At 50.1% G+C, this 12,984-nt stretch overlaps 2 protein-coding genes across 3 annotated transcripts in view; both read left to right on the plus strand.

Moving 5' to 3' along the window:
• LOC143997766 (uncharacterized) overlaps positions 1-12,984 on the plus strand; it is an 81,125-nt gene that overhangs the window by 46,419 nt on the left and 21,722 nt on the right. For both annotated transcript variants that reach the window (XM_077493556.1, XM_077493555.1), the window contains exon 6: positions 2,288-2,434. In XM_077493556.1, coding sequence (XP_077349682.1) covers positions 2,288-2,434 — 147 coding nt within the window. The remainder of the gene's footprint in view (positions 1-2,287; positions 2,435-12,984) is intronic.
• LOC143997883 (uncharacterized) lies at positions 13-2,277 on the plus strand. Its single transcript, XM_077493710.1, has 2 exons — positions 13-17; positions 222-2,277. The coding sequence occupies exons 1-2, from the start codon at positions 13-15 to the stop codon at positions 1,333-1,335; spliced, it is 1,119 nt and encodes a 372-aa protein (XP_077349836.1). The 3' UTR covers positions 1,336-2,277.

Consider the following 12,984-nt stretch of genomic DNA (forward strand, 5'->3'; position numbering starts at 1 on the left):
AGTGAATAATTCATGAGGTGGGCCGCGCTGAGATCGGAAGGAAGGGAATTGTGTAGACGGCGGAGTCAGAAACAATCCACCCAGGAGATGAAGAGCGCAGGCCGGGTATTGTGAACGCAATGCCAGTTCTGCACTGAAATAAAAAACCGCCAACAGCGGCGTCACTAGGGTTGGTGTCACCTGGTGCGGGAAAACATGATGTCACCCCCCCAATAATTAAGGGGGATCTCTGCAGACTGGGATGTAAGGGGGGCCTCTGATGTGAGAGTGTCTCTGGTTACCTCTAGTCCACGGAGATCCCACTTACATCAGCGTTCCCCTCTACCCCAGAGTCGGCAGAGTTCCCCTCCTGCCCCAGAGTTGGCAGAGTTCCCCTCCTGCCCCAGATTCGGCAGAGTTCCCCTCCAGCCCCAGAGTCGGCAGAGTTCCCCTCCAGCCCCAAAGTTGACAGAGTTCCCCTCCTGCCCCAGAGTCGGCAGGGTTCCCCTCCAGCCCCAGAGTCGGCAGGGTTCCCCTCCTGCCCCAGAGTCGGCAGAGCTCCCCTCCAGCCCCAGAGTCGGCAGGGTTCCCCATCCAGCCCCAGAGTCGGCAGAGTTCCCCTCCTGCCCCAGAGTCGGCAGAGTTCCCCTCCAGCCCCAGAGTCGGCAGAGTTCCCCTCCAGCCCCAGAGTCGGCAGAGTTCCCCTCCAGCTCCAGAGTCGGCAGAGTTCCCCTCCAGCCCCAGAGTCGGCAGAGTTCCCCTCCAGCCCCAGAGTCGGCAGAGTTCCCCTCCTGCCCCAGAGTCAGCAGAGTTCCCCTCCTGCCTCAGAGTCGGCAGAGTTCCCCTCCTGCCCCAGAGTCGGCAGAGTTCCCCTCCAGCCCCAGAGTCGGCAGAGTTCCCCTCCAGCCCCAGAGTCGGCAGGGTTCCCCTCCAGCTCCAGAGTCGGCAGAGTTCCCCTCCAGGCCCAGAGTCGGCAGAGTTCCCCTCCAGGCCCAGAGTCGGCAGAGTTCCCCTCCTGCCCCAGAGTCAGCAGAGTTCCCCTCCTGCCTCAGAGTCGGCAGAGTTCCCCTCCTGCCCCAGAGTCGGCAGAGTTCCCCTCCAGCCCCAGAGTCGGCAGAGTTCCCCTCCAGCTCCAGAGTCGGCAGAGTTCCCCTCCAGGCCCAGAGTCGGCAGAGTTCCCCTCCAGGCCCAGAGTCGGCAGGGTTCCCCTCCTGCCCCAGAGTCGGCAGGGTTCCCCTCCTGCCCCAGAGTCGGCAGAGTTCCCTTCCTACCCCAGAGTCGGCAGAGTTCCCCTCCTACCCCAGAGTTGGCAGAGTTCCCCTTTATACCAGTGTGCCAGACAATAAGTATTTCTAGAAGGGAGGCAGGTCAGCCATGACAGCCTCATCACAGCATAGAGTTCTTTACTTTATACAACCAGCCCCAACACCCCCTCCCCACCCCCAGATATGTGTGAGCATTGCCCTCCCCTCCATGGGACCACAAATCCCAGCATAGCAGGCTTGGATAACATTTTTCAGCTGACACCCCCCCCCCCCCTTTCCCCATACACAATATGACTACAGACCAGATTGGAGTAGAAATAAATAGTATAGAATAGAACAAATACAACCATCTTCTGCAATTCAAATTATTTGTTCTATTTTATTCTTTCCTATTTTCTTTATTTTCTATTCTATTTTATTCTGTTCTACTTCATTCCTTTTTTTTCTATTTTGTTTTAGTCTATTCTATTTTTTTTTTATTCTATTCTACTGTATAAAGCAGCCTAAGTAGGAATCATCATCTTATTTCACTTGTATACCTTACTGTATTTATTGCAATATGTTTCCATGTCAAATTCAAAATCATTTTTGAATTCAAATAATTTTTTTTAATTATAATTTATTTCAGATGCGATGAAAATTGTTACTATTGTAATTTGGAAATTCAGATACATCCGAATCTCCAAATAACGAAAGTTTTGTCCGAATTTCGATTTGTGACGAAACGCGTCGCACATGTCTAAGTTTTAATGTTTTGGCCTGCTACCGGCAATGGAAGGCCGTTTTATGACGCCAGAAATTACACAATATAATTGGCCTCTTACTGCCTTATCTGCCCCGGAACTTGTATAGCGGGAGAATGGTACGAAGCCTTCAAATCTGCAGCTTGACTTGTTTGTAGAGATGGAAATTCTACGGACAAATATCACTGGCCGAAGATAAAGAGAAGCCAAACTATAAAATGCCCCCGACAACCCCTCCTGGCTCATCTAGTCTTCCTTTGACACCAAGTATCTTCTTCTTGCTCCCCAACCTCTCTGCAGGCCATGTCCAAGCTCGGTCTCCGGCAGATACACGGCGTCACCAGGATCACCATACGGAAATCAAAGAACATCCTATTCGTCATCACCAAGCCGGACGTCTTCAAGAGTCCGGCATCCGACATCTACATCGTTTTTGGAGAAGCCAAGGTGACCATGAGAAAATTAAAACATTTTGTATAGGCCTTCGCCACCCCCATGTAGGTATGGGCCTTCACCACCCCCATGTAGGTATGGGCCTTTACCACCCCCATGTAGGTATGGGCCTTCACCACCCCCATGTAGGTATGGGCCTTCACCACCCCCATGTAGATATAGGCCTTCACCACCCCCATGTAGATATAGGCCTTCACCACCCCCATGTAGGTATGGGCCTTCACCACCCCCATGTAGGTATGGGCCTTCACCACCCCCATGTAGATATAGGCCTTCACCACCCCCATGTAGGTATAGGCCTTCACCACCCCCATGAAGATATAGGCCTTCACCACCCCCATGTAGGTATGGGCCTTCACCACCCCCATGTAGGTATGGGCCTTCACCACCCCCATGTAGGTATAGGCCTTCACCACCCCCATGTAGGTATGGGCCTTCACCACCCCCATGTAGGTATAGGCATTCACCACCCCCATGTAGATATAGGCCTTCACCACCCCCATGTAGATATAGGCCTTCACCACCCCCATGTAGGTATGGGCCTTCACCACCCCCCATGTAGGTATGGGCCTTCACCACCCCCATGTACGTAAAAGCCTTCACCACCCCCATGTAGGTAAAAGCCTTCACCACCCCTATGTACGTATAGGCCTTCACCACCCCTATGTAGGTATGGGCCTTCACCACCCCCATGTAGGTATAGGCCTTCACCACCCCCATGTAGGTATAGGCCTTCACCACCCCCATGTAGATATAGGCCTTCACCACCCCCATGTAGGTATGGGCCTTCACCACCCCCATGTAGGTATGGGCCTTCACCACCTCCATGTAGGTATGGGCCTTCACCACCCCCATGTAGGTATGGGCCTTCACCACCCCCATGTAGGTATGGGCCTTCACCACCCCCATGTAGGTAAAAGCCTTCACCACCTCCATGTACGTATAGGCCTTCACCACCCCTATGTAGGTATGGGCCTTCACCACCCCCATGTAGGTATGGGCCTTCACCACCCCAATGTAGGCATGGGCCTTCACCACCCCCATGTAGGTATGGGCCTTCACCACCCCCATGTAGGTATGGGCCTTCACCACCCCCATGTAGGTATGGGCCTTCACCACCCCCATGTAGGTATAGGCCTTCACCACCCCCATGTAGGTATAGGCCTTCACCACCCCCATGTAGGTATGGGCCTTCACCCCCCCCCCATGTAGGTAAAAGCCTTCACCACCCCCATGTACGTATAGGCCTTCGCCACCCCCATGTAGGTATGGGCCTTCACCACCCCCATGTTGGTATGGGCCTTCACCACCCCCATGTAGGTATGGGCCTTCACCACCCCCATGTAGGTATGGGCCTTCACCACCCCCATGTAGGTATGGGCCTTCACCACCCCCATGTAGATATAGGCCTTCACCACCCCCATGTAGATATAGGCCTTCACCACCCCCATGTAGGTATGGGCCTTCACCACCCCCATGTAGGTATGGGCCTTCACCACCCCCATGTAGATATAGGCCTTCACCACCCCCATGTAGGTATAGGCCTTCACCACCCCCATGAAGATATAGGCCTTTACCACCCCCATGTAGGTATGGGCCTTCACCACCCCCATGTAGGTATGGGCCTTCACCACCCCCATGTAGGTATAGGCCTTCACCACCCCCATGTAGGTATGGGCCTTCACCACCCCCATGTAGGTATAGGCCTTCACCACCCCCATGTAGATATAGGCCTTCACCACCCCCATGTAGATATAGGCCTTCACCACCCCCATGTAGGTATGGGCCTTCACCACCCCCATGTAGGTATGGGCCTTCACCACCCCCATGTACGTAAAAGCCTTCACCACCCCCATGTAGGTAAAAGCCTTCACCACCCCTATGTACGTATAGGCCTTCACCACCCCTATGTAGGTATGGGCCTTCACCACCCCCATGTAGGTATAGGCCTTCACCACCCCCATGTAGGTATAGGCCTTCACCACCCCCATGTAGATATAGGCCTTCACCACCCCCATGTAGGTATGGGCCTTCACCACCCCCATTAAGGTATGGGCCTTCACCACCTCCATGTAGGTATGGGCCTTCACCACCCCCATGTAGGTATGGGCCTTCACCACCCCCATGTAGGTATGGGCCTTCACCACCCCCATGTAGGTAAAAGCCTTCACCACCTCCATGTACGTATAGGCCTTCACCACCCCTATGTAGGTATGGGCCTTCACCACCCCCATGTAGGTATGGGCCTTCACCACCCCAATGTAGGCATGGGCCTTCACCACCCCCATGTAGGTATGGGCCTTCACCACCCCCATGTAGGTATGGGCCTTCACCACCCCCATGTAGGTATGGGCCTTCACCACCCCCATGTAGGTATAGGCCTTCACCACCCCCATGTAGGTATGGGCCTTCACCACCCCCATGTAGGTATGGGCCTTCACCCCCCCCCATGTAGGTAAAAGCCTTCACCACCCCCATGTACGTATAGGCCTTCGCCACCCCCATGTAGGTATGGGCCTTCACCACCCCCATGTAGGTATGGGCCTTCACCACCCCTATGTAGGTATGGGCCTTCACCACCCCCATGTAGGTATGGGCCTTCACCACCCCCATGTAGGTATGGGCCTTCACCACCCCCATGTAGGTATGGGCCTTCACCACCCCCAAGTAGGTATGGGCCTTCAACACCCCCAAGTAGGTATGGGCCTTCACCACCCCCATGTAGCTAAAAGCCTTCACCACCCCCATGTAGCTAAAAGCCTTCACCACCCCATGTACGTATAGGCCTTCACCACCCCCATGTAGGTATGGGCCTTTACCACCCCCATGTAGGTATGGGCCTTCACCACCCCCATGGACCTCCAGGTCATGCCCCGACATTTTTCTATGACCTCGTCCTTTAGCTAGACATAGACGTTATCACAAGTAAAAGAGATTAGCTCCAAGTCTCAGCCAATACGGCCGATGGAGTGTCAGCTCTAGGGCCGGGTTCCTGCTCACCCTTCCAAATACTTAAAACGTTGGAGCTTGACTGTGAATTTCAAGGCCCTTTATTGTTAAAAAGTCCATGGTTAACACAGTAACACAAAAGCCAACGCGTTTTGACTAAGCAGCCGAAACGTATTCGATTTGGTATCATTGTCAAAGCCATGGATTTTTTACCAATGAAAGATTTGGAGATATACAGTTGAGCTTCATCATTTGTAGTATGCGACAGCCAGGGCCGTCTTTAAGGCAGGGCAAAAGGGATAGCTACCCTGGGCCCTGTCATTGTTGTGGGGCCCAAAGCAACTGCCTCATACTTGCCAACTATCCCAGTTACATTCCCTTGAAGTTTTAGTCCTGTGCTGCTACTAATGCTGCCCAGCTCTGCCCTATTGTTGTGTACAGATGACTCACCTGCAGACCCTGTGTTTACATGTAAATACTGGCATTCATATGTAAATAGCAGTCACATGCATATGTAAATAGCTGAGGCCAACTGCATTGATATGTAAATAAAGGTGGCATTCATAGGTATATCATGCCCCCCTGTAGTGAGGAGAAGATGTGCTGTAACCTATCGCAACCAGTGAGCAGTATCACTGTACAGTGATCTCTAGCAGCCAATCAACAAGCAGAAATGTGCTGTAACCTCTAGCAACTAATCAGTGAGCCTTAAGGAGTGCTGTAACCTCTAGCAACCAGTCAGTAAGCAGTAATGATATGCTGTAACCTCTGGCAACCAATCACAATCGCTGCCTGATCTGATACAGTAAACTGATTTTAAGTCTAGCTGCTATTTATTGTATGTCTCAGAGCAGGTAGAGAGTGAAATTGCATGGGGGGGGGGGGGGGGGGGGGGGCCAAGAGAACATTTTGCCCAGGGTCCAATCAATATTAAAGACGGCCCTGGCGACAGCTTGTATTCTTTGCGATGCCATCACCAGGCTTGGAAAAAAAATTTTTTGCAGTGGCAGCTGTTGGGAGGTCAGTTCCTACTGATGTAGGCACACCCCCAGAACTATGTCTCCCAAGAACCCTTCTCCTTCATCCAGGGCCGTCTTTAATATTCATTGGGCCCTGGGCAAAAATTTTCTTAGGGCCCCCCTCCCCCCATGCAATTTCGCTATCCACCTTCTCTGAGACATACAATAAATAGCAGCTAGACTTAAAATCAGTTTACTGTATCAGATCAGGCAGCGATTGCGATTGGTTGCCAAAGGTTACAGCATTTCATTACTGCTTACTGACTGGTTGCTAGAGGTTACAGCACACGTTGCAGCTCACTGATTAGTTGCTAGAGGTTACAGCACATGATTTCTGCTTTTTGATTGGCTGCTAGAGATTACTGTACAGTAATACTGCTCAGTGTGGTTGCTATAGGTTACAGTACATCTCCTCCTCACTGCAGTGGGGCATGATATACATATGAATGCTCCCTTATTTACATATCAGTTCCGTTTGGCCTCAGTTATTTACATATGCATGTCACTGCAATTTACATACGAAGGCCGCTTATTTACATGTAAACACAGGGTCTGCAGGTGAGTCACCTGTACACAACAATAGGGCAGAGCTGTGTGTATAACTAAAGACTTCTGCGCTCTATGGGTAAAATAGAAGAGGACGAGAGCAGCGAGTGAAGAAAGCAGCAATCACTAAATGAGTTGACTCTCACTAATAGAAGCAAATAAAAAAGGGTGTGATGCGCTAATTTCAAAAAATTAAAAATAGCCACAATAAAAACCAATAGTGTGCAAATACATTCAAGATTGGAAAAAATTATTTAAAGTGCAACCATGCATAAATATATCAAAAGGTGACTTTGTGCATCATATATATAAGGATATGCTTAGATAAATCAAAATTATGCTGCAATAAATCGCAGGGTGACTATGTGCACAAAAAAATCATAAATTTACCATAAATATCAAAATTCATATGCAAAAAATGTGTAAAAATAATTAAATGTGTAAAAATTAAACCATATAGTGACAGATGATACTGTGCAACGTGCTGGGCCAACAATCCTTCAGTGATGATCCGTGCAAATAATGCTAATGCTATGCAATTACCTCACCGCTGTAGGTAAAACAGCGAAAATAGTACTGGACGCCCAGGTAGCAAGGGATGATCACAGGGATGGCTGTACAACAGGCTCTTTTGGAGACTTCTCTAACTTCCTCACATGTGGTGGATGGTGGATAAGCTCAGAGGAATGAACCAAAGAGAACCGCCATAGTGTAGTATTTTAACCCCTTCCCGCCGAGCGTACGCAGATCTGCGTACTCGGCTTCCGGGGGTTATACCGGGATGATGCCCGCACCTGCAGGCATCATCCCAGTACCGTTTTTTTTACAGCGGGCGATTGGCTTTCCAGCCATAACAACCGATGCGGCTAAAAGCCGCTCGGCTGTTATGCCGGAGGAGCGGGAGGGGACGTCCCCCCCTCCCGCCGCCTCCCGCCGCTGTTACCGGTGCTCCCGCTCGATCGGGAGCACCGATTAGCGATCCGTCGGCTCCGGCTGCTGGGGAGGAACTGGAACGAAGCCGTAATCGGCTTCGTTCCAGTCTCCTCATCGTAAACACGGAAGCGACGTCATGACGTCACTTCCCGTTTACTCGGCTGCCAATGGCGCCGGTTTTAAAAAAATATCCGGTATTCAGAATCGCCGTTTTCGGCGATCTGAATACATTGAAGTGTAAAGGAGGGATTTGAGGTCTTTTAGACCCCCCCCCCCGATCCCTCCATAAAGAGTACCTGTCACCGCCTATTACTGTCACATGGGATGTTTACATTCCTTGTGACAGCAATAAAAGTGATCACATTTTTTTTTCTTTTTTAACCACTACAGATCCGCGCTATTGCCAAATGACGGCATCAGCGCGGACCTACATTTCCGGGACTACGTCTATTGACGTTGTCCCGGATACGAGCGGCCTGCGCGCACGGCGCGCTCTGTGATCGGCGAGTCCGTGAGACTCGCCTGATCACCGATCCGTGCAAGGGGTCGATCCCGACCCCTTATCACGTGATCAGCTGTCAGCCAATGACAGCTGATCATGTGATAGAACGGAGCCGGTAATCGGCTATTATTCCTCCTCGCGCTGACAGCGCGAGGAGAGAAAAAAAAAGCCGATCACCGGCGGCCGTGATCGGGACATCAGTCCCGATCACGGCCAGCAATACAGCTGACCACCTGCCCCCTGCCAGTGCCCACCTGCCCACCGCCGTGCCATCCTGAATAAAAGTAAGTGCCCCCCATCAGTGCCCATAGTGCCCACAGTGCCACCTACAGTGCCACCCACAATGCCACCCACAGTGCCATCCAGCAGTGCCACCAACAGTGCCACCCACAGTGCCCACAATCTGCCTCAAAGGTGCTGCGACCCAGTGCCGCCCATCAGTGCCCAGCAGTGCCGCCCATCAGTGCCCAGCAGTGCCGCCCATCAGTGCCCAGCAGTGCCACCTATCAGAGCCACCTATCAGTGCCACCTATCAGTGCCCATCAGTCCCATCTATCAGTGGTACCTATCAGTGCCCATCCGTGCCACCCATCCGTGCCACTTATCCGTGCCACCCATCCATGCCATCTTATCTGTGCCCATCTTTGCCCATCAGTGCCGCCTTATCTGTGCCCATCGGTGCCGCCTTATCTGTGCCTATTAGTGCCGCCTTAACTATGCCTATCAGTGCCCATCAGTGCCCACCAATGCAGCCCATCAGTGCCCACCAATGCAGCCATCAGTGCCGCCTCATCAGCGCACTTCAATGAAGGAGAAAAATGACCTGTTTGCAAAATTTTATAACAAACTATTAAAACATGATTTTTTTTTTTTTTTTTTTTTGCATCTTTTTTTGTTTGTTTAGCAAAAAATAAAACTCCCAGCTGTAATTAAATACCACCAAAAGAAAGCTCTATTTGTGGGAAAAAAATGATAAAAATGTCATTTGGGTACAGTGTTGTATGACCGCGCAATTGTCATTCAAAGTGCATCAGCGCTGAAAGCTGAAAATTGGTCTGGGACTGAGGGGGGTTTAAGTGCCCAGTAAGCAAGTGGTTAAAAACAATTTAGTCATTTTAAAATAAATAAAATAAATAAAAAAATAAAATAAAAATTTCAAAGCGCCCGCCGTCCCCGCGAGCTCGCGAAGCAAAGAAAACGCATACGGAAGTCGCGCCCGCGTATGTAAACGGTGTTCAAATCACACATGTGAGGTATCGCCGCGATCGTCAGAGCGAGAGCAATAATTCTAGCACTAGACCTCCTCTGTAATGCTAACCTGGTAACCATAAAAAAAATTTAAAGCGTCGCCTATTGAGATTTTTAGGTACCGTACTTTGTCGTCAATCTACGAGTGCGCGCAATTATAAAGTGTGACATGTTTGGTATCTATTTACTCGGCGTAACATTATCTTTCACATTACGCAAAAAAATTGGGCTAATTTTACTGTTTTTTTGTTTTTTTATTCATGAAAGTGTCCCTTTTCCCAAAAAGTTGCGTTTAAAACACCACATTGCAAATACCGTGTGACATAAAATATTGCAACAATCACCGTTTTATTCTCTAGAGCCTCTGCTAAAAAAATATATATAATGTTTGGGGGTTGCAAGTAATTTTCTAGCAAAAAATATGGATTTTAACTTGTAAACACCAAATTCCAAAAATAGGCTTAGTCATGAAAGGGTTAAGCATGTAAAATTTATTGAAAATTTAAAACTACTCACAAGAGAGGTAGGAATGTACACATTGACAAACAGCAATAGACTGGATATGGACGTCACTTCCGGGTTCCTACGCGTTACGTCGTCAAGACTTCAACTGGATAGGGCAGAGCTGTCCAGCATTAGTAGCAGTACTTCACACTGAGATATCAGGACACAGCACTGGACTAAAACTTCAAGGGACAAGAGAATGTAAAACTGGGATAGTTGGCAAGTATGAGGCAGCTGCTTTGGGCCCCACAACAATGACAGGGCCCAGGGCATCTGCCCCTTTTGCCCTGCCTTAAAGACGGCCCTGCATAGACGTTGTCATAAGTAAAAGATGTTAGCTTCAAGTCTCAGCCAATACGGCCCATGGAGTGTCAGCTCTAGGGCCGGGTTCCTGCTCACCCTTCCAAATACTTAAAAACGTTGGAGCTTGACTGTGAATTTCAAGGCCCTTTATTGTTAAAAAGTCCATGGTTAACACAGTGGCACAAAAGCAAAACGCGTTTTGACTAAGCAGCCGAAACGTATTTGATTTGGTATCATTGTCAAAGCCATGGATTTTTACCAATGAAAGATTTGGAGATATACAGTTGAGCTTCATCATTTGTAGTATGCGACAGCTTGTATTCTTTGCGATGCCATCACCAGGCTTGAAAAAAAAAAAAAAAAACTTGCAGTGGCAGCTGTTGGGAGGTCAGTTCCTACTGATGTAGGCACACCCCCAGAATAGGGTTGCCACCTGTCCAGGATTCACCCGGACAGTTTGGGTTTGAAATCATGTGTCCGGGTTTCAGACTGCCTGAAACCCGGACACATTATTTAGACTGGGCTATGGCTTCCCAGCAGGGTTGCTGCATGCAGTTGTCTAAGCTGAGAGTGTCAGGGTTCTCAGGTCACCCCTTACATCTGAGTTCCCCTTTACACCAGAGGCCACAGTGTTCCCCCTTACATCAGAGTCCTCTCCATACACCAGAGCATTACTTATATTAGAGTCCATAGAGATCTCCCTTACATCAGAGTCTGCAGAGTCCCCCCTTACAGTGAAAGGGAACTCAGCGAGTTCAGATGTAAAATGGGAACTCTGTGGACTCTAGTGTAAAGGGGAACTCTTGTGATTCATTTCATATGATCAGAAATGTTATTTAATAGCAACATCTATGCATAGTTTATCTATGCATGCTATGAAAAAAAAAAAAAATTCTGTGTGACGCTGAAGTGTTTGGGTTTGACTTGAAGAAAAAGTGGCAACCCTACTATAACTCCAGAGCTCCTCTGTGGCACAACAGCAGCCGTGGGACCAGGAACATCCTGGTTCAAATACACCCAGGTACATGACAAAGTCAATGCCGCAGCACAGTTTTGCCTTAAAAATCTTTGAATTATGGACATGGTATAGAACAGAGAATGGGGCGGGGGATGGGTGGAGCTCTGTAGCTGACAACTCTGCTGGAGATTTCAGTACAGCAAGGGCACTGAGTTGTCAACAAAAGCTCTTGCTGCCTCTGCATTGCTACCAGCCGGCACCTTGTCAGTCTGTGAACCCTACATCAAGGGTTGCAATTTTCTGGATATCTGGGTCGCTCCTTCCGCCTCACCAGGTGTCCAGTAAAGAATAGTGAGCAGCACAGTAGTGATCTCACCAGATCTTCTAAAACTAGCAGTCACAGGCAGCAGTGCCTCAGATGATCTCACACTGCAGATATACAGCTATGAGACTACAACAGGAGTCAGTAGGCACAGGACGTGCACCACTGTTTTTTATAAAGAAGTCAAAGGGTGGATCTTTAAATGTACTGCTTGGGCACAATTAGCATTTCTAAATATAGAGGGCGGTTATTTTGCGGTTTGAAATCAGGTCCAAAAATGTTTTAGCCGGTTTATTGGATAAAAGCCTGTCCAATGGTCCTTGTATATGCACAGAAGAGCTGCAGATGTATTCACCTCATAAAGAGTAGGCTTAAGATAAGAGCATCAGAGTGGAGGGAGGGGATCTGGGGACGTGATCAGAGTGGGGGAAATCTGGGGGTGTGATCAGAGTGGATGGATGGGGGGGGGGGGGGGTCTGGAGGTGTGATCAGGGTGGAGGGTTGGGGGTCATCTGGGGGTATGATCAAAGTGGAGGGACCTGGTGGGGGGAATCTGGGGCTGTGATCTGAGTGGAGGAACCTAATGGGGGATCTGGGGGTGTGCCAGAGTGGGGGGAATCTGGGGGTGTGATCTGAGTGGAGGGACCTGATGGGGAATCTGGGGGTGTGAGCTGAGTGGTGGGAATCTGGGGATGTGATCTGAGTGGGGGGAATCTGGGGATGTGATCTGATTGGGGGGAATCTGGGGATGTGATCTGAGTGGTGGAAATCTGGGGGTGTGAGCTGAGTGGGGTGAATCTGGAGGTGTGATCTGAGTGGGGGGAATCTGGGGGTGGGATCTGAGTGGAGGAACCTAATGGGGGATCTGGGGGTGTGATCTGAGTGGGGGGAATCTGGGGATGTGATCTGAGTGGTGGGAATCTGGGGGTGTGATCTGAGGGGGGGAATCTGGGGGTGTGAGCTGAGTGGGGTGAATCTGGGGGTGAGATCTGAGTGGTGGGAATCTGGGGGTGTGATCTGAATGGTGGGAATCTGGGGGTGTGATCTGAATGGTGGGAATCTGGGGGTGTGATCTGAATGGTGGGACCTGATGGGGGATCTGGGGGTGTGTTCTGAGTGGAGGGAATCTGGGGGTGTGATCAGAGTGGATGGATGGGGGGGGGGGGTCTGGAGGTGTGATCAGGGTGGAGGGTTGGGGGTCACCTGGGGGTATGATCAAAGTGGAGGGACCTGGTGGGGGGAATCTGGGGCTGTGATCTG

The sequence above is a fragment of the Lithobates pipiens genome, unplaced genomic scaffold, assembly GCF_037356315.1.
Source record: "Lithobates pipiens isolate NorthernLeopardFrog02 unplaced genomic scaffold, aLitPip1_a1.2 Scaffold_19, whole genome shotgun sequence".
Taxonomy (NCBI): domain Eukaryota; kingdom Metazoa; phylum Chordata; class Amphibia; order Anura; family Ranidae; genus Lithobates; species Lithobates pipiens.